Consider the following 24,303-nt stretch of genomic DNA (forward strand, 5'->3'; position numbering starts at 1 on the left):
ATATTTAGATAATTTTATTTAATTTATTTAAAATATAAAAAATTAAAATTTTAAAATTTAATTTAATTTAAATATATTTATTATTCGATTAATAAAAAAATTAATCGAACTAATTTGACATTAAATTTAATTGATTAATAAAAATAAAATAATTTAATTTTAAATAATTTAATTCAAAATGAATCTAACCGAATGCTTAACATTATTTGGGCTACATGGAAAGCCTTTCCCTGAACTTTTCTACCCCAAATTAACACTTCTGTTTGGTTTTGGGCTTCTTACTTGGGAACTCATTTTTTTTAGCATGACAAATGTATTCATATGTGCATACATACAAAATGAGACAAAAAGTTTTTTTTTTTTTTTTTCATAATATAGAACTCAAAAGTCTCAAACAGAAATTAGTCAAACAAATGTCAAAAGAGATCAGTTAATAGCTCATCCACCAGCGAAATGAAAACCTCATGCTCTACCGCTGATCCCATCTTTTCCTTTTCTTCATTGAAGTTTCTCCAATTTTCATTTCTCTCCATTTCTTTCACATTTGCTTTTCTACATTCCTGCAACTTCCATCCTAGAACCAATTCTTGAGGATTCCCATTAACCCAATCCTCTGCCACCTTTAATAAGTCGAGCCCAAACTCTTCAAGTCCCATATCAGCAAGCCGTTTAGCATTATTTTCCACCGTTAATCTCTCCCTAAAGAAATCTAACAGTAGATTATCAGCCATAAACTTGAAACTGTCTGATGGTATTTTCGATTTCAACAGCTTAAGTAGTTTCTCATTTGCTTCTCTATCTTTTTCTTCCTTATCTTGGTAATCGGACATGTTGCCGTTGTTGTTGACAGACACTAAGCAGAGCACTTCCCTGTGGGATTCAAGCGATTCATCTTCAAGCTCAGCCAATGCAATTCGTTTCTCCAAGTCCACTGGCTCCAGCTGAGACAGGCTCTCAAACCTTCGAATCTTTTGCATGAGCTTTTGTTTTGTTCCTGTTGTAAACCAAAAATGTTATATATTCTTGTTAAATTAAGATATATAAACGACAGAGAGACAGAGATCAGTGACAGAGATTAAGGGAGAGAGGGACCTTCCACACGGGCCAACTGATCTTGGAAAGGAGAGCTATTGTCTACTTCTTCTTCTTCATCATCGAAGGGGCAATCTAGAACAGACACTGGACTAAACTGCTCCTTTCCTTCTTCGTTTGGCCAATCCTGTTCCTGTGCTAATTCTTTGGATTATTAGTTAACTCCAAGTATCCAACAAGATCGAAGTATCTTAAAGAAGGGTGAGCATTAGTCTAGCAATAATTTGGACAAGTTCAGAGTTCATGTGAACTTTAATCTTTAATAATTCCACGTGTATAGTTGTTTAATAGAATTGCAAGTCCGACTTTTGAACTATCAAACATTTTTTGGTTTCCAAATGAGAAGCCACACTGAAAGTAATAACCCTACAATGAAACTACTAACTAATATCTATTCTCTTCCAATGAAAAATATTACTACTATTAACTAGTAATACATAAATAATCCTACAACAATAATAGTAATAATAAAAAAAAACTGGCACTGATTACTCTGTTTTGTTTTTATTCTAGAAAATATTAACTATTTTTATATTATAATTTACTGATCACTTAATTATTTTCGTATTTTTTAAAAAATCATCTAATTATTAATTTTTTTAATTTAATTACCTAAATTTTAGTAAATATTTATCTGATCACCCTTATTAATTTCTAGCAACATATTAAATGTAACAATACCATTATAACAATATATTAATGTAACAATATCATATCAAGTGTCATGTTATATTATCACATGATTCGTAAAATGCTGTGACAATGTCTAATTATCTATTAAGTGATATAGTAATATCATATGACATTTTACATACAATGTTATATTGTCATATCATTATGATTTTAGAAGCTGATTACTTGACGATGAAAAAAATATTTACTCATATATTAAATTAAAAAATTAATAATTAAATAATTATTTTAAAAATATAACTATAATTGAGTGATTAATGATATGTTTTACCCTATATAATATATACCAATAATTTAAAAAAAAAAAAAGAAGTAAAACCAAGGACGACAGTATGTTTTAACCGAAAACAGAACCAAGGGTCAATGTTATGGGCATTTCGCATTTGGCATGTTCAAGAGATTAATTGTAAACAATATTTAATTCATACAATATTTTAAAAATAATATTTAATAATTTTTTTATTTTCATATTACATTTAAAAAAATTTCAAAAACCTAAGACCAGGAGATGGAAATTAAATTTTAAAAATAAGTTAATTAGTCCAAGTCAACTCGCTACTTGGCATCTGCCTACCCGTTAAACTAATGTTTCAAATCTTAGTGAAACCAATTAAAAAAAAAAAAAACATTGAAGACTATCATAAAGTGGCAAATATTTAATATCCCCTGTCAATTTATTATTGGCAGCTGTATACATTCAAACCAACGAGTTTAAACCAAAATATAAAAAACAGTATAGAAAAAAAAAAAAAAAAAACCACAAAACTTTGCCTTAATTTTAAACTTCATTTCACCAAATATGTACTCTCAAATGAAAATAAGATATTAATGTCAATGCAAAAAATGTGCCAAATTCTCATTGTCTAACCGACAAGAAAGAAAACAAACCTAATTCCAAATCTACCAAAACCAGTGAACCAGTGAACCACCCATACTTAACCCCATTAAAAGCACCAGCAACAACTAACATCTTTATTTCAAAATAATTTTAATTTTGGCCTGATATTCCAATATAAATTTAATAATGGTAAAATCTCAAATAAAAAAAATAAAGGAATGGTATGGTACATCTCGTTACTATGAAATTAGATGCCCTTTCGAGTTTCTCCGCCGTGGATCCCGCCGGAAGACAACTTGTAGCGGGATCCTTAGGCCTCGAAAGGCTCGACGGGAATTGAAAGCGGTAGATCCGAGATGTACCCAATCATTTCCCAATTAATACCCCAAACGTGAGAAATCCGTGCGTTGCGATCCACCCACGGCCAGCTGTTCTCTTTCTCTTCCCCAATCCCACCCTCAACATGCTTTGAAATGCCCTTCAAATCCCTCACCAAATTTATTCCCCAAAAATAAAAAATAGTAATAATAAGACAACAACCAATCAGAGAACGCCAGCAACACAGGACAAACATTAAAATAAACACGAGCATTGGATGGATCTCTCTTTACCTTTTGGTAGTTGTTGATGGAATCCTCGTCGACTGCTCCGCCGACTATGTTGCTGACTTTTTTCTTCTCAGGTAAATTTGTTTTACCCTCAACGGTGTCGTTTCCACTCGTGCTCTCGGAATTGCCGCTCGAAGACTGTAAAATGTCTGCAGTAAATTCACTTTCAGCCCAACTATTACTGCTTGTGCTCGTAGAGAACCTACAGTTATTTGTAGTCGTAGAAGAGGTGTCGGTGGTGTTGATATCGCTAATAGTATTCTGATCAGACGGTTGGTTTTTCTCTTCGAGAAATTCACTAAACAATCTCCACCGTTTGATCTCACCATCTTCCTTTTCGGCTTTTCTCCAAAAGCTTCTTTTGAAGAGCTTACTTGAAGAATTCCTGGGTAAAGGTCTTTGCCTCGAGCTGTTGCTTTGCAACGACGGCGAAGATGACTTGAAGGAAGGAAAAGGCAGTAGCTTGACGGCGTTAAGAACAGCCTCCGAAGCTATTTGCAGAGCTGAAATGGCGGTAGAAGCTGGCTTCGACCGACTTCTTTTCAGTAGTCGTTTAGTAGAGCTTGAGTAATCCTTTGATTTCTTTAGGTCGGCCTCATGAAGAAACCTGAAGCTGGTGCAACACTGGCGACGTGGTAGCGATTTGAAACCACTAGACGAGCACGAACTCAGATCATCTCTTAGGTAATCTTTGAGCATTAATGGTTTTTTCTCGATCAAAACCGTTTTCCTAAGCTTAATATGATCAGTGGGAACATTGATCAAAGCCATATTTATGGAAAAAAAAATTCAGGCTTTCAAACAAAAAGAGCTTTATCAGTTGTTAAAGCTGTAACCAATGGCGTATGATGATGAAAACGTGAAGGATGCAAGAGAGCATTTAAATTAGACACTGAAATATAATCAGTACACCAAGGCTTTAGCAGAAAGAGTTGCAACTTTTAGTACAACAGAGAAACACAGAAGAGGAAAAATGCAGATAGAGAGAAACTGCAAAAATAAAAATAAGACGGAGAGATTTATAATTATAGGGAAAGGAAAGGAGATGGAAGGAAAGAAAGTGAGAGGTAATTTCTTAAGGTGGTGAAGATCTCTAGGATAAATACTTGAAAGGAGAGTGAGAGACAGACAAAGAGTTTGGAGAGAAGCTTGGATGCTTCTTGAGTTCTTCTTCTTCTTTCCGTAATTGTTTCAGTTTTTGAATCTTAAGTTTGAGTATTTTAATGGGTTGTTTGAATTGATGAATTGAATGCATGTAAAAGTTTGTTTATTGCTTTATTATTATCATAATTATTATTAGGTTTTTGGACGGGTGTGAGAGACCAGTAGTTGACCTTTGACAAATCTGAAAAAGATGTGCTATCCTCCATGCATGCGGCGAGACTGGAGGAAGAAGGAAAGGATCAGCCTGGCCTTTCTGCACGCGCTTAGCCACGTGTGCCTGTCGTTTAACCATTCTCTGCAACAAATCTAATCTCAATAATAATAATAATATATATATATATATATTAACCATGCGATTTGGTTATTGTTTCTTTAATTACAAGACAATTACTGTCAAGATTGAGTTTTGAAAAAGTTTTCAAACCTTAAGATCTCTGCTCAATCACGGTTCTAAGATCCTATTTAAATAGTATTGATAATACACTCATTTACGAGATTTAAGATACAATCCTGAGAATAAAATGTTATAGTGTCAAACATAGTTCGATTTAAAGAGTATTTCACTCACAATTTTTTTATTATAATATTAAAATTATTTAATTATAATAAAAAAATTATATAAAATTTATTACTTATAAATGTTAATTTTATACAAAATTCTAATAATTTTCACATAATTTTAAGCTACCATTTATTAATTATACTATAATCAGTTTAATTATAGACCTTCTCCATGACTCAAGGGCTAAAGGCTTGAGAGCTTATCATTAATGATGCAAGTTCACAACTCATATCGGTGGTCGGGGTAATTGATCAGTAGTACTAAATAAGACTGCAAGACTAGAAAATTAGAGTCAATTATTGTATTGTTGGGGTCTATTGATGAAGGCTTTCCCTCTTTTCTTTGGAGTAGCGCCAGATTCAATAAGAAAAATGTTAATATGGATTTATGTGCCATTATGTTGCTGCAATAAGGTTATATTATTAACTACTGATTGGTTGATTCCAAGCATGCAGATAGCAGGCCACAATTATTTCTCCTTTTTTTAATTTCTGTTCGGATCATGCAAGATAAAAAATTTTAAACATTTTGAAAATAAAATCTTAAATATATTATGTGAGATAGCGGATTTTATCCTAAAAATTATTAAAAAAATTAAACCTAAACAAAAATAAATTTGAAGATACCGTCCGTGTTATAAAATACAATCTAGATAATAGTAAACCTTTTTTTTTTCTCTGTCTTACACGGTGTGTGATGAAATTTCAATAATGTGGGAAATAATTTGAAAATAAGGAGTAAAGTTTAATTAAAACTGTTTTTAATGCACGCGTGGTCAGGGAATTAGTTGTGAATGATTATGATTTTCAACTAAAGAGGAGACAATATAAATTGGTTACTTACCCAAAACAACGTGCGTGTGAATATATATATATATATATATATATATGTGTACATACGTACGCGTATGTGTATAGATTAAAATTTTGAAGTTTTATGTTTTAATTTTAAAATGAAAGTAAAAAAATTAAATAATTTATATTTGATATATTATAGTATATAATTTTTATATATTATCAATAAATTAGAAGTTATTATTTTATTAATGATTAAATATTAATTTTATAATAAATATATAAAAATTAATATTTTTTTTAAAAAATTATTTATTAATGAGAATGTATTATTTTATTTATTTTATTAATAAGATTATATCATTTAATTTATTAATAATATATAAATTTTATATATTATAATACTTCAAATATAAATCTAAAATTAAAAAATTAACTGAACAAGATGAATTGTTGCATGATGGATGGTCTCATGGAGCTTTGGGACCACAGCGGGGTACGTGCTCTATTGTTCATCACCAAAATTTTGAAATGGCATGCATGATTTGTTTGTACTTTTTTTTTTTTTCTGCAGAATATGCCTTCAGATCAATTTTATATATTGATAATCTAAAACCTCAGATTTTTGAAATGACAGGAAATTACAATTATTGCTGTCAAGATTTTTATCCTCATTAATTCTTGACATCGAGGAAGGTATTTTTACCAGACTACAGGCAATAACAAATAAAAAAAAAAGAGAAAAAGTGATGGAGATCTACATTTATAATGGACCACCCTGAGATCAAATATCCCACAACCTAGAAGTATGGATCAAAGCAACACATGTGAGTCCCCTGCTGCAAACTTAATTGGTCCCCTACTTTGGTTCATACAAATTAATCCCATACCTGAGCTGCAAAAATACCAAAGTCCCAAAGTACAATTCTGAAAGCTACTGTAGTTTTTATTAGATAGCTGTGGAAAATAATGCATCCCTTTGGGACTCTGAAGTGGGTCACTGTAGTAACTGGCCCGGCCCTGGTCCTGTTGAGCGAAGGCATTAATTTCTCATTTCCCACCTCACAAAAACAGATATAACAAAATAAATAACACTATTAGGGGCATTGAAGTTGTTGTTTTGAGGTACCTTTTGAAGCTTAAATCAGTATTGTATTTGAGATAGGATAAAAATGATAAGGAAGATAAAGAATATGAAGTATGTAAGAGAAATTTCAATGGAAGTAAGCTTAAAGTGTAGTAGGTTTAGATATTTTTATCATTCTTATTTTTATGTATGTGATATTTTAATTATTTTATATATAAGATCAAGATAAAGTGATTTTAATGAGATAATTAATGAGATATTTACGGGAAGCTAAAAAAAATATTCATATCAATAAATGTGGATCGTATTTAATAATTTTAAATAAATATAAGTCGTATTTAATAATTTTAAATAAATTAAATGTAAAATGATTCATTTTAAAATGATTTTTTTTTACATATTATCAATGAAAATTTGGACAAGTATTTTCATGAGCAAAGGACAAACCATTTCCTTAGAAGAGGTAACATGATTATCTAAACATATCTTATCTAAACAATCCCAAAATATAATTATGTTAACTAAATTTTGATTAAATTAATTGTTGACCAATTAAGTTAGACGTGATATAACTCCAAGTTTCCAACATTCAACCATCGATTTTTTTTTTTCCGTTTGGGGTGACATTAAGATTCTTACATAAGCAGACTTCATTTGTTCTTTTTGATGTTGTTGTGTGGTCAACTTCCGCCGATTTTGGTCTGAAATTCTTAACGAAAAGTGATCCACGGTGTTCCAAACTTTGGGTAGATGCATATATAACATCACAATCATATAATGAAACGAGATAAGGGAATAGTTTAAGGCTTTAAGCTGAAATTCCCTTTCAATCGTTTCGGAACCTCTTCTATCAGTACACAAGTATACCCGCACTGTCCTATATAAAGTTCATAGTCATTGGGTACCGTCTCCGGATTATCTTACGCACACAACACAAACATGGAAGTGAATGTCCAAAATGTGAACATGGGGCATCCCCTGCTTCGCCCACTGGGGCCATAGCAGATAGCTTGCGGCCCTTTAATACCGATAGAAGTTACTTGACTTTCAGAGATCAGTCTCACTGTATCAGCATCAAGACTAAAGAAAATGTGAAGTTGGTGGAATTCATCTAATATGGTTTCTTTGTTTATTCTAAACAAATTAACAATGTTGGAAGTACATTCTCTTAAACTGCCAATTGGTCTCTTAAAGAGTATTTCTAGTCCATAAGTTACTTTGAGTCTCTAATTAAGAGTCTTCAATGAATATTAAAATATGTTCCAAGTAAACGGTTATGATAAATCTAATCATAAAACGCATCTCTGAATATAAAAAAATTAATGAAATCGGTTTTAAGAAAGTTAATAACAGTAAACAAGAAGTTTCACTTCTTATTAAAAGAAATATAATTTCTTTCTCACTTGAAATTCAGTTCCCTGTATTATAAATTGGTAGGAACCCTCCGGGGATCGTCAACACGATACCATTGGCCAACACCATGGACAAGAACACCGGAAATTTCATTTTATTGCTTTTTTTGGTGCTCTATGGAATGTCCTTGTGTGCGGCAAAATGCAAGAAACCTGAAGAGCCTCCATTGCATGAAATCTACATAACCAATTCCATGTCCCATCAAGCACCCGTTAGGTGCTTTCGTTATGATTTAACAAACAATTATCTTGGAAACAAGTGGCTGAAACCTCGTGAAGAAATCAGGTTCCAATTCAGGTACAGTTTGTTGCCTGAAACGATATACTACTGCACAACGACAAATGGGTCATTTGTAGCGTACAGACAGAGCTATGACTGTGCCCAAAACAAGGTTAATCTTTGTGAATGGAGAATTTATGAAACCTATGCTGAGCTTTACTCATTAAATCTTCTGAGATGGGTTCATTTTGATTATGAACCGGTTAAGAATCCAACATGTTACAAGGAACTCTGTCTAAGATTTCCACGAGGATATCCTTCCCATAAACCTCCCTGTCACGAAGAAAGCTCTCAGGCTAGCTCGCCTGATCTGAATGCAGACTTGTATGATCTTAGTCCAAAATAATGGGTTGATTTTTACAACATTTTGGTTTTAGATCGCATCCCTTGCCTCTAACAGGGCTTGCAGCTGTCAGTTTTACAATTATTAGATTTAAACAGGTTGACTTTTTGTTGCCAGCAAGGGAATTTTCCTTCCAATCTTGCTAATAAAGGTGCAATAAAATAGATCAAAATTGAAAAAAAAAAAAAAAGAGAATAAACGTGAATTATATAAATTTGGGTTTATACATATATTTGGATTTTTTTTATGAAATTATAAATATAAGATAAGTTATAATCGTAATTAAGAATTATATTTATATATGATATATTATTAAATAATTAATTAATAAATTAGAATATAATTAAACAACTAAATTCTCATACAATAAATTTTTAATTTAAGATTTTAAAGTTCTAGGACCTAACAATCAAGTTTAGAGTGATTTAGAATATGAAAAGGAGACTAATAATCAAGTTTAGAGTGATTTATGGAAGACAATGGATTAAAATTTGAAGTTAAACTTTTGATTTAGCTAGTCAAATTCAAAGTTTGAAAATTTTTTTTTGAATAATAAAGTTTGGAAAGTTGAATATGAAATAAAGTATGAATACTTTAAAGCAATTATAATGGTATTCAATTTTAAATATAGAAGGAGGATTTTGAAATTAATGTAATAGTGACAATATATAAAAGGCGACAAAAAAAAATAAAAGTACTCTATGTATTAATGATGGCAATTAAAATTTTATTACATTTTATATGAATTTAATTGAAAGTGATTTAAGATAGATAATAATAAAAATGAATATAATTAATTTTCTTTTTAAAAAAAAATACATTTACTATAATACACATGTCAATCTTTAAAAAACGTTCACATATCAATAACATAAGCCATTCAATTTTTTTTTTTTTTTATAAAACTTTTATATATTTACTTATATTAGAATATCAATTGCCAATTTATCTTCCCTTATTGTTCATCAGATCAGAAATCAAAATCATGGGTTAAAATAAGGGCTGAGGTTTGAACTCAAACTTCAGCCCAAAAGACTGATTGTCAGCCCAAACCTCAGCCCAAAAAGTGGTAAGAGTAAATCACTAATCGGCAAATGCAGTCCATCCATGTTAATCCTCAACTTTTCAAAGTCCAAAGTTGCAGCTGGACTGAGTTTGTTGGTCGGGAGTCCAAACTTTATCCCAACTTTTCACGTCAAGGTCAAAAGCAATCGACATCTTGGAGAAAAAGTTATACAATGGAGGGAGCAATTGATCATGGGCGGAGGAGATCTGAGCTATGGATATTGGTGACGACTTGACTTCCAATGTTGAATTATATTCTCCTTTGTCGAGCATTACTTTTTAAAAATGTAGTAGTATATGTAAACACTATTCACATGAAAATGAAAAATGGATTGATTTTAAAATTCTCTTAAACTTAAATTTTATTTTGATTTACAGTGAAATTAATTATAATAAAATTAAAAATAGTAATAAAATTTATTATAATTATGATTAAAAATAAATTATTATAATTATGATTGAAAAAATTAAATAAAAATTTATATTGAATAAATTTTATTAAAATTAACATTTGAATTCAACTAGTGATACAATAAACTTAATCGCATCATACTAGCGGTGAGAGGTAAAATCTAAACCTAAGCATGTCTAGATTTTTTACTAAGGAAAATGGTTTTTTTCTTAAGCTCAACATCCTCCGATGATCAGAAACCTCAAACACGTAGTAATAGGAAGAATCATGGTGTAAAAAAAAGGTGTAGGCAAGTCTAGGCAAGTTAGCCAAGTCCTTCGGGAAAAAGAATCGCATGCAAGGTCGATCGGTCTGCTTGAATATTGCTAGCTTCAAATTTGTGGACAAAATTCGGACAAGATCAAGTTCATGGAATTTTCCGAGAGAATAAATTATGTTAAAAAAATGACTTATGTAAGACATATAAATAGACATAGCTAACCTTAGAGCTTGACCTTTGATTTGGTCGTTTTCCGACCATCGAAAGTACTGGACAACCTGCTTCAGAGGTTGATCCTCATTTTTCCTTTAAAAGTCTTCACATGGGGACTAAGCCCTCAGATAATGCAGTGTTTGATATAGATAGGAATTCATATTTTAATATCCATGTCCCAGACAACACAGTTTACTGTAAGAATCCACCAATTAAAGTTAAGAACCAACTCAAACGAATAATCTAAAAGAAAAACAAAAACAAAAAAAAGAAAGAAATCATAATAATTAACTAACAAACTAAAAGAACACAATGATTGGGATCATCAGGTGGGAGACATATCTTTTCTGGGCCACTAAACGTGAGTTTTAGGCCATCCTATTGCATTGCAAGAAGGAGGAAGGGGGGGTGGCAGGGAGAGAGAGAGGGGGTATTTGTTTACCTATAGAAAAGAAAGAGGCACTTCTTTATATAAGAGAAAAGACTGACATAAAAGAGAAACAATAGTCAGTCAGCTGCATTGGTTGCTTGTTCCCTCTTCATGGTTTGATGTTTTGTGAAGTAAACTTATCTAAGTTAAAGTGATTTTAAATAATTATCCGACTATTTTAAGATACTACTTTTATATTATCATCTTTTATTTTTAATTATTTCATTCTACGTTCAGAATTATACTGTCAATGAATTTTATATAAAGATTATAATTTTTATAATTGAAAATTAAAAAAATGAAATGTGAAAGTGAAAACAAAAACGACAACGAGAAATATTTAAAATCAATATCCATTTTCTTATTCTTAGTAGTGGTGCTACCACCTCGAGACTTGCTTAAAATGGAAAATGCTTATGATGATAAAGTGCAACTTTTCCTTTTTTTTTTGGTGAGAGATAGTTTAATTTATTTAATTAATTTCAGGTAAAAAAAAAAAAAGAAGTCAAGAAATGCAGCTTTCTAAACCTCACAAACTTGCTAAGTAAAGGTTTAAAGCATCCCTTTGTTTCCATTGAAGTAATTTCCAAGTTATAAAAATACTTATAATATATGTTTGCAACCCCTTTTTAGGTTTTTTTTTCCTTTTTCACTTGTGAAAGGTTTATTTCAGATGCCAGTCTTATTTCTTTGGTGATTTTAACAACACTTTTCTCTGTAGTTCAATCATTATATTATATTATATTATATTTTATATATATATATTCTTTTCCTCTCAAATTTCTTCCTACCAAACAGAGCTTAAAGATATGGAAAGATCAAAATCTTAGTTCAACAGAGATAAAGAGAAAGACACATTACCTACCGGGGGAGAAAGTGAAGGGAGAGGAAAAGCAAACGAAGGTGGCTATGTCGGCCATATATAGTCAAACTCTTTTTGTTCATTCAATGAAGAAAATAAAACAGAAATATTTCGGCTACAGCATTTTTGGCCGTAGATAATACTCCACAATTTTATTCTTTAGATTTTACTACTAGATTTAAAGGTTCCAATAAAAACTAACACCGTCGTTTCAATGCTGAAGACAGCTCTGGGTAAGGGTCTAGATTTTCTTGGCCGACTAGAAAACACGCTTTGGGCATTTCCTCCTACGCAATTATTCATTGAAGACCACAAAAACCAATAAGAAATGAGAAATCATATCTGAAAGGAGCAATCAATTTTTTTTTTCTTACAATGACTTAAGCAGAGATAATACTCCAATGTGTTGGATATTTCATGAGGATAAAAAGTCATGTAGGCCCTAACGATACATGTAAATAGAGGATTTGTTCAAAAAAAAAAAAGGATTTGATTTTGAAATAGAATACTTTAATTTCCTGTTTTTAATAAAAAAACCAATATGCCTTCATTTACAATTTTTTTTTAATCATTGATTTTAATAAATTTAAGAGATAATATTAATTCATTTTTTCTTTTTTCATCTTGCGTCTCTCATTTTTTAATTTATTAAAATTAATAATTAAAAAATTTTATATTAATATAAATTGATCTTACCTCTATACATATATATAGATATACACACATACTCGCACTAGGTGGCAACTGGCAATGGAGACTCAGAGAGACTTGATGACCGATCACCATTTTATTTTATCTTGTAATATAATTTCTGTTCAGAATCCCATTAAAGATGTTTTTATCATGATCATTTTTATATAAAAATGTTTAATATTACAACTCGGCAGACAGCCTTCTTTGATCCTAATTATTATTTTTTGTATGGTTATTATGAAGAACATTGAAGAAAACACTAGTGGAGTTGAGAATATATAAGGGCCCCCCGACAATTAAACAGTTTAATCAAACAGATATCTCAAACTCTATTCTGATTACCCAAATCCAATTCTTCACTTTCAATCTTTCATCAAGCAGATATTGACATGTACACAGTACAATATTCTTGAATTCCAAAAAAGTCACAAAACTTTTGCATCATACCTAGTGACTTACATGATTAAAGAAACACCACCTGCTTCTTGTCAACTTTGCTTAAAATGAGAGGGAAATGTTTAGCATTCAAGTTTGGATTTCAAATCTTATACATAGGTAGCATGCATGCGTATAATCAAGTATTTATATGAGTATTTATTAAGTATATGAAAGCATTTGCCGCCTTTTATTATAGGCCGGTTGGTATACAGAAATGATAATCTCTGTTTGTCTTAACCTCATAAACATGGTTAATATAACAATTTCATTGTAAAATCAGGCTCATATAAATAAGAAGAAATCACCATAAATAGCTTCTAAAACATAATTAAGGAGTAGAGTTCGAACTGGTTTTTTCAGTCATATGAAAATGGAAAACTGAAGAAGGAAAAAAACTATGAACTGACAAGCTAATATTGCACCATTTTATCTATATACCACAACAGCACTCGTAAGCAAAGAAATATTGGAACCAGGATCAACGGCTTAAATCCAAAACTTTACTTGTAGGAAATCAATGTATCATATTCATAAAATTCATGATTTTTGTTTACTATATTTGTCTTTATTTAACATTATCTTTTTTTTTTTTTCAAAGGCAGACAAATTTGCTCAAAGCTGCATCATATGACGCCAAGTCCTAGTTTGTTTTCTTCATTTTGTCAAACTCATTGTCCTTCTTCCAGACCACGTTCAAAAAAAGGATATCTGGCAGCATTAGTAGAAAATTGATCAATTAATAGCTCCACAACCTTTCTCCATCAGAATTCTCTGGCGAGTCTTCGGATGGCGCCGAGCTTATTCTTGGAGGCGATACCAACAGTCCCTCGGCCATGTCCATCAGCAAATTAGGCAGATTCAAAAAGACATCATCGTCCACATATTCTTCTTCTTTCGTCATTTCTTCATTTTTGGCCTGATGATGATGACCTGTTCCTTGATTAGTCTCACTTTTGGTTTCAGCCTTCTTTAGTGAAGCAGCAGCTGCAGCTGCTTTACGTATATCCGCTGACGATGTAGAAGCAGGAAGCTCATACGAAGCAACGGATTCAGGGAAGTTAACGGCGGCTTCACTGCCTTTTAGGGCTCGAGCAGCCACATCGTAGGCAGCTGCGGCCATTTCTGGGGTTGCATACGTACCGAGCCATATACGCGTAGTTTTACGTGGCTCACGGATTTCAGACACCCATTTGCCGCTCCGGCATCGGATTCCACGATACATTGGGTGTTTACCGGAGGAGGATGAGGCCATAGTGGCTTTGGGAGTAGTAGGGGGTAATTTGTCACACGTGGAAGATAGTACCGGTGGCTGAAAATGTTGGTCTAATTGACGCACGCTGGTGGGATTATTAGGGTAAACTAAGCCAGGGAAGAATTGATAAAGACTTTAAAAGAAAGAAAATCTTATTGAAAGTTTATAGTATGCAATATGGTATTGGTGGGTATTTAATGGAAAGCCGAATTGTTTAAGTGTTTGTCTCGCAGTGATATCTAAAAAAGGCGGAAACGTGGGGATTTCGCGGGGCAAATTGTGGTACCCAGGCCAGGGCCAGTTGTGTTTCATTGGTCTTTTAGGGTTTTAGTCTTTCGGAGTTTGAAGTGGAAAACAATTGTTCAGGGCTGATTCTGTGTTTTTCTTTCTTCTTGATGAAAAATTGTGGTTTATATCCTTCACACGCCTTACTATTCACAAAGCTATTACTTAGCTGTTTTCGATTGTACACGTTTCAATGCCTCAATATCAACTCTTTGAATCTCTCTTCTTTCGCTCCTTATCGCTGCACACGTACAGTGCACACGGATAAATTGTTTTACTGGCCGATATGATTGGACTCAGGTAGTCGAGGTTTAAGATTTAAATGTAAAGTATTTATATTTGAATCGATTTTTTATTGATAAATAATTTATAAATTCAAAAAATTTTAAAAGATATGTAAATTTTTTTTTTAAGTTGATGATTTATCGTAATCTTAAAAATAAGATAATTTTTTTTTATCTAAAAAAAAATTATTTCAGAGGATTTTTAGCTTAGCTAACTTAATTTTATTGGTATATGTGAATGTAATTTATTCTATATAATTATATAATCAAACGTAATTTTAAGAATTATGATATCGTAATCTTACATAATATTAATAGTATATGTTAGTATAACCGCGTGGATTTTATAAATTGACAGAAGTTGTAGGTGGGATAGCAGAAAGCCAAATCCCAATTGGTTAAATTACGAGGTTCAATCTTTAAAATTATTGGATTGCAGAGTTAAGGAATTGAGAAATTACAAATGCACACGGATTTGGTACAAGGCTCACTGTGCTTTTGAATAGATAGTGTGATAAATCAGAACTCTTGATCCAAGTTAAACGTATCGTTATAGGGTCATGTTGAAATAATTCTCCAATTGCTTTAGTTCAGGTGTCAAAGACTTGAGAGGAAACATGAAAAGATTTTTAAAGGGTTCTTGACCTGCCAACCAAACAAATAGTTCCTCTAATTAAATGAAAAGACTGACAAAGGATATTTTCTTGCTTTTGTATGATTGATCAGTTTACCTAAGAGCATCTGATGAAATTCCAACTGCATCTCATGAAATAGGTTAAATGTGGTCAAAAACCAAGTTCCATTTCCTAGGAACAGATAAAAAACAAAGTGTTCCATTACTGGCTAGGAATTTTGCCATATGTTGTCGCACGGAAGCTAATTGTGACAAAAATCTTTTTCTTTATCAGATGAAATGAATGCGCCTACCATGAGGTCCCATAAATTCTAAACAAAATTTAAAGATGTTTTTTCAGATATGGTTGTTAATTACAAAACAAACCCGTATCTGTTTGGTTAGGTGGCTGATAAAATTTATATTCCCTTGGATGAAATTTGGCCAGCAAGGTCAGGTACTCAGGTCTGGTTCCAGGCATGTATAGCTACGAGTGCTGAGCCCACAAAGTCTCTTTGTCCTCACACATGGTTTTGCTGTTTAATTTTTAGCCCATTATTCAATAAATTTTCATGGAATTTTTCAGCTAAATATTTTACAATTATTGAAAGATAATATACGATCTTTCACTTTTTAAAAAAGTTTGGTTTTTGGTTTTTATGAACCATTCAGATGAACCTACATAAAACCCTTTTTGTTTATTTCTACCTCTAAAAACTTATTTACTTTGTAAATTGCGTAACAAAAATGTGAATGAGAATATTGCAGGGGAAAAAAGAAATTGTCTTAATTTCTTGAAGAGAAAAGGAGAGAAAATTAAGAAATATGGACTTTCTGGATGATCTTGATGTCGCCTGGCCACTGAATCACAGTGCTTAAGTGACAGCAACTCGTTTAAAACTTCAAAACACAACCCCTTTTTCATCGGCCAAACCAAACACTTCTATGATACTAGTAATTCCACTAATTTTTTCCAATTACCACACAGATTTATTAGTGAAGGAAGTACAGGACTCAGCTTATCTTTGCTATCTTAATTCCTTTCTTTCAACAATTGACAGGCATGAATGTGTTTGTGTTCTATCATCTACGCTCCTATTCTGTTCAAGAGCATGGGATTTGGTAACAACGCATTAATGCTTTAGCAACTCTTGGTTTCAATTTTTGCTGTGTTGATATATGAAGTATGGAAGGAGGACACTTTTCCTCGAGGGTTGTGTCAAATGTTTATTTGCCAGGTATATATATATATATATATATATATATATTTATGAATGATTCTTCTTCATCTTTTGATCCTTTTCTTCGATCCCTTACGAAGAATACGAGTTCTTATCATTCTCAAATCCTTGTCGTTTTGTATGTTTGGTACTTATATCTCACCATTTGTATTTTTATTTGCATGTGTAGCTTGTTATGACCATTGCAATTGCTTCCAAATTTGGTACAAGTGGAAACCCTGGTCAGCTGCCAATATGGATCTCAATTCTTGTGGTGATAGCCATGTTTATTTACATTGCTGGCTTTGCCTGGTCATGGGGCCTTTTGGGTTGGCTAGTGCCTAGTGAAATCTTCCCGCTTGAAATCCGTTCCTCTGCTCAAAGTATCAACGTCTCCGTCAACATCATCTTCACTTTCGCCGAGGCGCATGGCCTTCACCGCCATGCTTTGCCACTTGAAATTCGGCCTCTTCATCTTCTTTGCATGTTGTTTGATGGGCATGAGCACCTTCATCGACAAGCTCTTTCCTGACACAAAGAGCATCCCAATTAAAACCATTGTTTGGAAAAACCACACTTACTGAAGCAAGTTTGTCAGTGACGACGATCCATCCATACTGTGAGATGGCAAAGAAGGGCAGAGCGGTCTAAAGTTTGGCAATGGAGGGTTTGCCCTTAGCCTTTTTGTTTACTTTTTGTTTGGACGTTTGAGCATTAGTATATTAATTTATCCGTTGAAGAAAAATTTAATTTTATCCAACCCAACTATGTGCAATTGGGGCTGTGCTTTTAATCGATTGGATTGGTTATGTGGTCAAAGACTAAACCCAACTTAAATATGGGTTAGTCGAAGTTAGCAGATGCCATGGGTCATAGTTTTAAACGTGAGCCCAACTTGAACATCTTCCAACTCTAGCAATTTCCCTGTCCTAAGAGCCACATCGATTTGGTTTTTGTGTGATTTTTTCAATGAAATTTTTAGGGATGCTTGAACTTCATAAATGTGCTAATTGCATAATATGAAATCGATTTCGGTATTATTAAAAAATAAAACAATTTATAGTAGATTATTCTTTATGAGTCAACTATTTTTTTTAATCACTAAAAAAGTAAAATCGTTTTAATCATTTTAAAGACAATTAAAAAATGAATTTAACCAAAAATTTTTAATACAAAATTAAGCTTCCATCTGACCTTTTCATTTCCCTTTACAAATAAACAAAAGCCTAATCAAACAGAAATCGGCAAAAAGAAAAAAAAAAAAATCTAAAGTCCAACTATTAGATAAATCTCATCTCATTTTCAGACAAGTCGCCATACTTGAAAAATGTACTCCTATCCTAGCCATAACTTATAATCAATCTTCACAATTAGACTTAATCCTGCCAAATTAACTAATTAATTCAAATTCAAAAGTTTTGCCACAACGAAAACAAGCAAACCCAAGTGCTGCCGGTCATTACACGTTAATGACTTCAATTCCTCCATCATCGCAGCCAAATTTTTGTCGTATTTCTGATCTCTACACTAATTCATAGCTTGAAGATCAAAGAAAAAGTATAATCTTTAACATTTTTGTATGTGATAATGACACGTTTGCAAAGTACAGATTTGCAAAGTACAAAATATTAAACTTTTCAAATCATTAAAACTTTGTTTTCAAAAACTATGATATTATGAATTTGATTTTGTCAAATTAATCATGAAATTTTGACATAATTTAAGTCAAATTTTTTTTTAATTTGTCAAGTAATCGTGACACGTATTATCTAGAATGGTATTATCTAAAATTATATTATATTTATGTCAAATTTTTAGGATCATTTATTGTCAAAAGGACTTTAAATGCATGTTTAAGGAAGAAAAAAAAAACGTGCACATATAATAAAAAACCACAAGTTTCACATTTGCAGTCTATCTCTAATTTCATTATCAAATCTCTTTCATATTTTTCTATACGGAGTAATCAAAACCATCTTAGCACTGCTTCGATTGCGGTGGTTTGAATTATATATCCATCTACCTTTGAAAAGCCAAGTTGATTGTAATGTGTCAATAAGTTGTGTCGGTAAGATTCCTATTCTTTTGATTGTGAATGGTTTTATTATATAGTTTAGAAGCTATCAAATTGCACGTCAAGATAATTACAGAAATTAATTACTTTTTTTGTTCAAATTATTCTGATGATATTTATTTTTATGGAGTTTAAAAAAATTTTAATTTTAATATATTTAATATTAAAAATAATTTTTTTTATAAAATTAAAATTTAATGATTTTTAATAACAAAATATAAAAAATCGTAACAATTTTTAATGATATCTGGAGCCATGAGCTCCCTTTGTCACAGAGAACAAAATTGCTGTTACTGTTTGTTGTTGTTGATGATGGTGAGTATCAAAACATAGAAGAGACGACGTGTACCAAGGTTGCCATTGGAGCTCGTGCCACCGTCCATAACAGCCGCTCGATGGAACCGATCATAGCGGTTTTGATTTAACAGTCTGGTGCCCTTTCCACACTGCATCGTCGACATCCCGCCGAGCCGACATCTGCTCCAAGACAAAATCTCAGGGACAAAAATTTCACCATCAATATATTAGATATTTTAAAAAAAAATTAAATTCTTTAAATTTTATGTGACCAAATTCGGAGAACGCACTATATATGATAGCTACAAGCAAAGTTTTGAACTTATTACTATTTACAAAAAATATAATAAATATAATAAATTCATTTTTTTTTTTTTTGCTTTACATAAAAAAAGTATTATAATTCAAATTTAAAATCTTTATTCAACTTTTACTTATGAACTATTTAATTACATGCATGATTGAATTCTATTGTTGAAGATATGATCTATTAATGATCAATTCACCTTACCATTTTTGATTGAATTTTAAAAAATTACAATGAAAGGAACTTTTTATCTAATCAACTTTATATATGCATTTATTTATGTTTTTATAATTAAACTAGGATTTAAACATTTTTAAATCAATCCATAGCTACAATAAAATATGGTCTAGCTTGTTTCCTAAGCAACAAAATAGTATAGGTTGAATGGCAAATAAGTCAAGCCTTACGTGTGTTATTGGGTCCACACAAATAAACGTACGGGTGAAAAAAATTTAAAGAAAAAAATTTGATTTTTTTTATTTGATTAAAAATAAGTTTAGATATTAAATGTATATATTAAATTTAAATTAAATTTTAGATAAAAATAAAAAAATTAAACTTGATTAAATATTTTTAATAGATTTTATATATTTTTAAATTTTTTTACAAAATAAAATAATTATTTTATACTTAAATCTATTTAAATATATTAAAATAATATATAAAAAATTTAAATTTAAATTTAAAAAATTAATCAGTCTAATGAATTAAATTAATAAAATTTAATTTCATTCGATTTAAATTGTATAAAAATATAAATTAAATTTTATTTTAAAATTTTTATATATTATTTTTAAAATCAAATTGAATCTGATGTCTAAATAAACGTTTTTGTCTCCTCAACTAAAAACCTTTTGGAACCCTTAAAAAGAACACATAACCATTAACCAATCAATTAAAATTTTGAGGGTTAAACTTAAATGCTTTGTCCCCTTAATTAAAGAAATCAAATAAAAGGCTGAAGGTTAAATTGTGTTTTGTATCCCAATTAGAAGAAAAAGGAAAGGCTAAAAGTGTAAACAGCTCTCCTCATAAAAACTTGACACTGGTGAAGCATTTCTATTTTGATGTAGACTAAAGATGATCATCATAGGTTATCGTATTGAATATCAAATATTTTATAATTTTATATTTAAATTAAGTTTTTTTATTTATTATTAATTAATTTTAAATTAGATATTAAATATGATATCAAAATCAAAATTTTTTATTATTTTTTTAAATTATCACATGAAATATTTTTTTTATTTTTGTTTTAATGAAAATTTGTTAAATATATTATCTCATATCTAATAAATATAAAATATTTTTTAAATTTAAATTTTAATTAAATTTTTTATTTATTATTAATTAATTTTAAGTTGAATGTTTGATAATATCCGACGAGAGATTGACCTTTCTTTTGCAACCCCCAATCAGCGCTGACGTCTCGTGGGTAGTCATAAAAGGAATTTGAGTTGGAAATTGAAAGCTCATCCTTCAACTCTTTTCGCTCCTTTTTTCTCTGTTTAAAAGGCCGTCTTGGGGTTGGGTGTAAAAGACTGTGCCCCTTTGTGTCTCCACAGATTAAAAACCCACAAACTTAGCAGCCACCCCAAATTCCTTTCTGGGTCACCCTATCCTTTTTTTTTAACCCTCAGTTCAAAAGAAGTACAGAATCCTGTGCTGCTTCTCCTCATCTAGCAAACAGAGTCTGGACCACGAAAATCTTACTACAATAAAAGTACAGGAAACAGACATGTTAACTCCTTTGAACCCCAAGAACCCAGCAGAACAAAAACAAGACCAGAGTTCAGAAAAGACATGTCTCTCTCTTGTAATTGGTGAAGCAAAATGCATATCCAACATAGCTTTTCCGATGATACTCACTGGGCTTTTGCTCTACTCTCGCTCCATGATTTCCATGTTGTTTCTTGGCCGTCTGGGGGAACTCGCTTTAGCCGGCGGCTCGCTTGCTATTGGATTTGCTAACATCACAGGATACTCAGTTCTATCTGGCCTTGCCATGGGAATGGAACCCATCTGTGGCCAAGCTTTTGGGGCCAAAAGATACAAACTTCTTGGCCTCACCATGCAAAGAATGATACTTCTGCTTCTCTTGACTTCAATCGTTATAGCTTCTTTGTGGTTCAACATGAAAAATATCCTTCTCTTTTGTGGCCAAGATGAAAATATTGCCAATGAAGCTCAATCCTACATTCTTTATTCTCTACCCGATCTTCTAGCACAATCCATTTTGCATCCTTTGCGTACATATTTGAGGACCCAGTCTATAACTCTGCCTCTGACATACTGTTCTACTCTAGCTATTCTTCTTCACATTCCCATTAACTACCTTCTTGTTTCGGTGCTCAATCTTGGAATCAAAGGCGTTGCTTTGGGCTCCATTTGGACGAACTTCAATCTCGTAGGTTTTCTGATCGTTTACGTTAAAATCTCCGGGGTGTACAAGAAAACATGGAGTAGAATTTCCTCAGAGTGCTTAAAAGGTTGGAAATATTTATTGAATTTATCCATTCCAAGCTGCATTTCAGTTTGCCTGGAATGGTGGTGGTATGAAATCATGATTTTGCTATGTGGGTTGTTGTTAAATCCACAAGCAACCGTTGCTTCAATGGGCATTTTGATTCAAACCACATCTTTGATATATACATTCCCATCTTCCTTAAGTTTTGGTGTGTCAACCAGAGTTGGAAATGAACTTGGAGCTAACAATCCAAAGAAAGCAAAACTGGCTACAATCATTGGCCTCTCTTCGAGCTTCATACTAGGACTTTCAGCCTTGGTTTTCACTATACTGGTAAGAAAAAAATGGGCTACGATGTTCACCGAAGACCCAGAAATCATTGCCTTAACATCAACGATTTTGCCTATACTTGGACTCTGTGAGCTTGGAAACTGCCCACAAACAACAGGCTGTGGAGTTTTAAGAGGAACTGCAAGACCAAAATTGGGAGCAAATATCAACCTGGGATGCTTCTACCTGGTAGGCATGCCAATTGCGGTATGGTTGAGTTTCTTTGCTGGGTTTGATTTCAAAGGTCTTTGGCTTGGTCTTCTAGCCGCCCAAGCCTCATGTGTGCTGACCATGTTGTTCATTGTAACTCGTACCAATTGGGAATTTGAAGCCTGGAGGGCACAAGAACTGACCAGAGCCGTCCCTGTGGATGATGATAACGACCATACCAATCAGGATGGAACATTGAAAGTTGATTCTGATTCCAAAGAATCTTCAGGATTATTACATGACATAAAGCAAAACAACTTACCTGTCTGATTTGGAGGGTTGAATTTCTAACCAATACTTTTTGTTTTGAATTTGATTAAAACACTACCAATAGAATTTTATTTAGGTCCAATTCATGTAAGTATAAAAGGGGATGGGATTGAAATTTAGGGATAAAGTTGGCATTCTATTCTTTTTTCAGAATAGAAAAGAAACACAGAAAATAGATTTTGTTGGCAAATGGTACGAAGTTAATTTCTTGGTCCGTCCGGCAAATGATAGTTGTGTCGTTTTGTTTGGAAGGGCTTTGCGTTGCGCGTAACAACTTCCTCTATCGGGTGGCGCGTACGAGTTCATGGTTGAAAATAGCACGTGGGGATTTAACACTTCATGACGAGTTGGATTCTAACGTGTGCCCTACCCAACTGGTCACCATTTGCGACGGCCGACTCGAATGGCTTTCTTCTCACCGTCAAACGTGCTAAAAAGGGTTCTTCGAACCTAGTCACTTTCATCTCATAAATGGATCGATTCGCACTAACTTTAGGATAATAACATGTTTAATTAAAAAAAAAAAAACCAAATAAAACTTTTCTTTGATCATTATTACATCATCGTGAAATATGGAGAAAATTTATCTCGTACATCATTATATTTTACAATAACATTAAAAAAATTTATTTCAAACATATTTAAAATTAATAAATTAATAATAAATAAAAATATTTTATTAATCTCGCTTGTAAATTTTAAAATCTCCTTTAATAATAAATGGAATCCAATCATTTGACTTGTAATTGGGTTTCCTTTAAAAAAAAAAAAAAAGAAAGAAAAGTCTGGTTGTCTTCTGGAACTTTAACCAAAACTATTGCAAATTGCGTGATTGCATATAAATTTCTTGCATCAAAGACATTCTTTCTTGTGGACATGATTACCAAGTCAAAACAGCTAATCAGATACATCGAAGATGTTCAAGGACCTTTCTACAATGTGAACGTAGTACTAGTTTTAGTTCTTGACTAAACAAAAGAAAATGTCGGTTTTGTTTTCAGAAATACCAATTACTCGATTGTCTTGCATGCCATACCAAGACATTTTTTTGCTTAAATTGGTCAATGCTACAACTTGAATGTATAGTTAATCTTTCTCAATCTTCAACTAACAAAATTAAGTTTATTACTGATGAAATTTTATTGACAAAATCATCTCAATATAAGAATGTTAATTTTATTCATATATAATAAAAAATTTGATTTTTTTATACAAATATAAATAAAGATGAATATTATATTATGAGTATGAAAATAAATATGAATATGATTTTAAATTTTTATTTAGTATAAGTATGAGAACGGATAATATATTATTTATCTCGTATCTATACCCTATATATATTTACATATAATTAATAAATAAAATTTTTATTAAATAATATAAATTATTATTTTAAATTAATTAGAATTAATATATTTTTATTAAAATATATATTAATATGTATTT

At 31.5% G+C, this 24,303-nt stretch overlaps 3 protein-coding genes and 1 pseudogene across 4 annotated transcripts; 2 read left to right on the forward strand and 2 right to left on the reverse strand.

Annotated features, from left to right (window-relative positions):
• Window positions 1-321: 321 nt before the first annotated feature.
• Window positions 322-4,424, reverse strand: LOC111302409 (uncharacterized). Its single transcript, XM_089766179.1, has 3 exons — window positions 3,235-4,424; window positions 1,093-1,225; window positions 322-994 (listed from the first exon to the last, which is right to left on the reverse strand). Exons 1-3 carry the CDS (start codon window positions 4,000-4,002, stop codon window positions 417-419), a joined length of 1,479 nt encoding a protein of 492 aa, XP_089622305.1. The 5' UTR covers window positions 4,003-4,424; the 3' UTR covers window positions 322-416.
• A 9,396-nt stretch (window positions 4,425-13,820) lies between these two features.
• On the reverse strand, window positions 13,821-14,889 carry LOC111315504 (Integrase-type DNA-binding superfamily protein). The gene has a single exon (XM_022917275.2). The coding sequence runs from the start codon at window positions 14,495-14,497 to the stop codon at window positions 13,982-13,984; it is 516 nt and encodes a 171-aa protein (XP_022773010.1). The 5' UTR covers window positions 14,498-14,889; the 3' UTR covers window positions 13,821-13,981.
• A 1,454-nt stretch (window positions 14,890-16,343) lies between these two features.
• LOC111315511 (sugar transport protein 1-like) lies at window positions 16,344-17,460 on the forward strand. The gene is made up of 2 exons (XM_089766181.1): window positions 16,344-16,917; window positions 17,090-17,460. Exons 1-2 carry the CDS (start codon window positions 16,903-16,905, stop codon window positions 17,429-17,431), a joined length of 357 nt encoding a protein of 118 aa, XP_089622307.1. The 5' UTR covers window positions 16,344-16,902; the 3' UTR covers window positions 17,432-17,460.
• A 3,657-nt stretch (window positions 17,461-21,117) lies between these two features.
• LOC111306117 (protein DETOXIFICATION 49 pseudogene) lies at window positions 21,118-23,044 on the forward strand (annotated as a pseudogene). The gene has a single exon (XR_016345013.1). The product of XR_016345013.1 is annotated as a protein DETOXIFICATION 49 pseudogene (transcript).
• Window positions 23,045-24,303: the final 1,259 nt, after the last annotated feature.

This window comes from Durio zibethinus, chromosome 9, assembly GCF_047325235.1.
Source record: "Durio zibethinus cultivar Kanyao isolate XHJ-2024 chromosome 9, ASM4732523v1, whole genome shotgun sequence".
In the NCBI taxonomy this organism is placed as follows: Eukaryota; Viridiplantae; Streptophyta; class Magnoliopsida; order Malvales; family Malvaceae; genus Durio; species Durio zibethinus.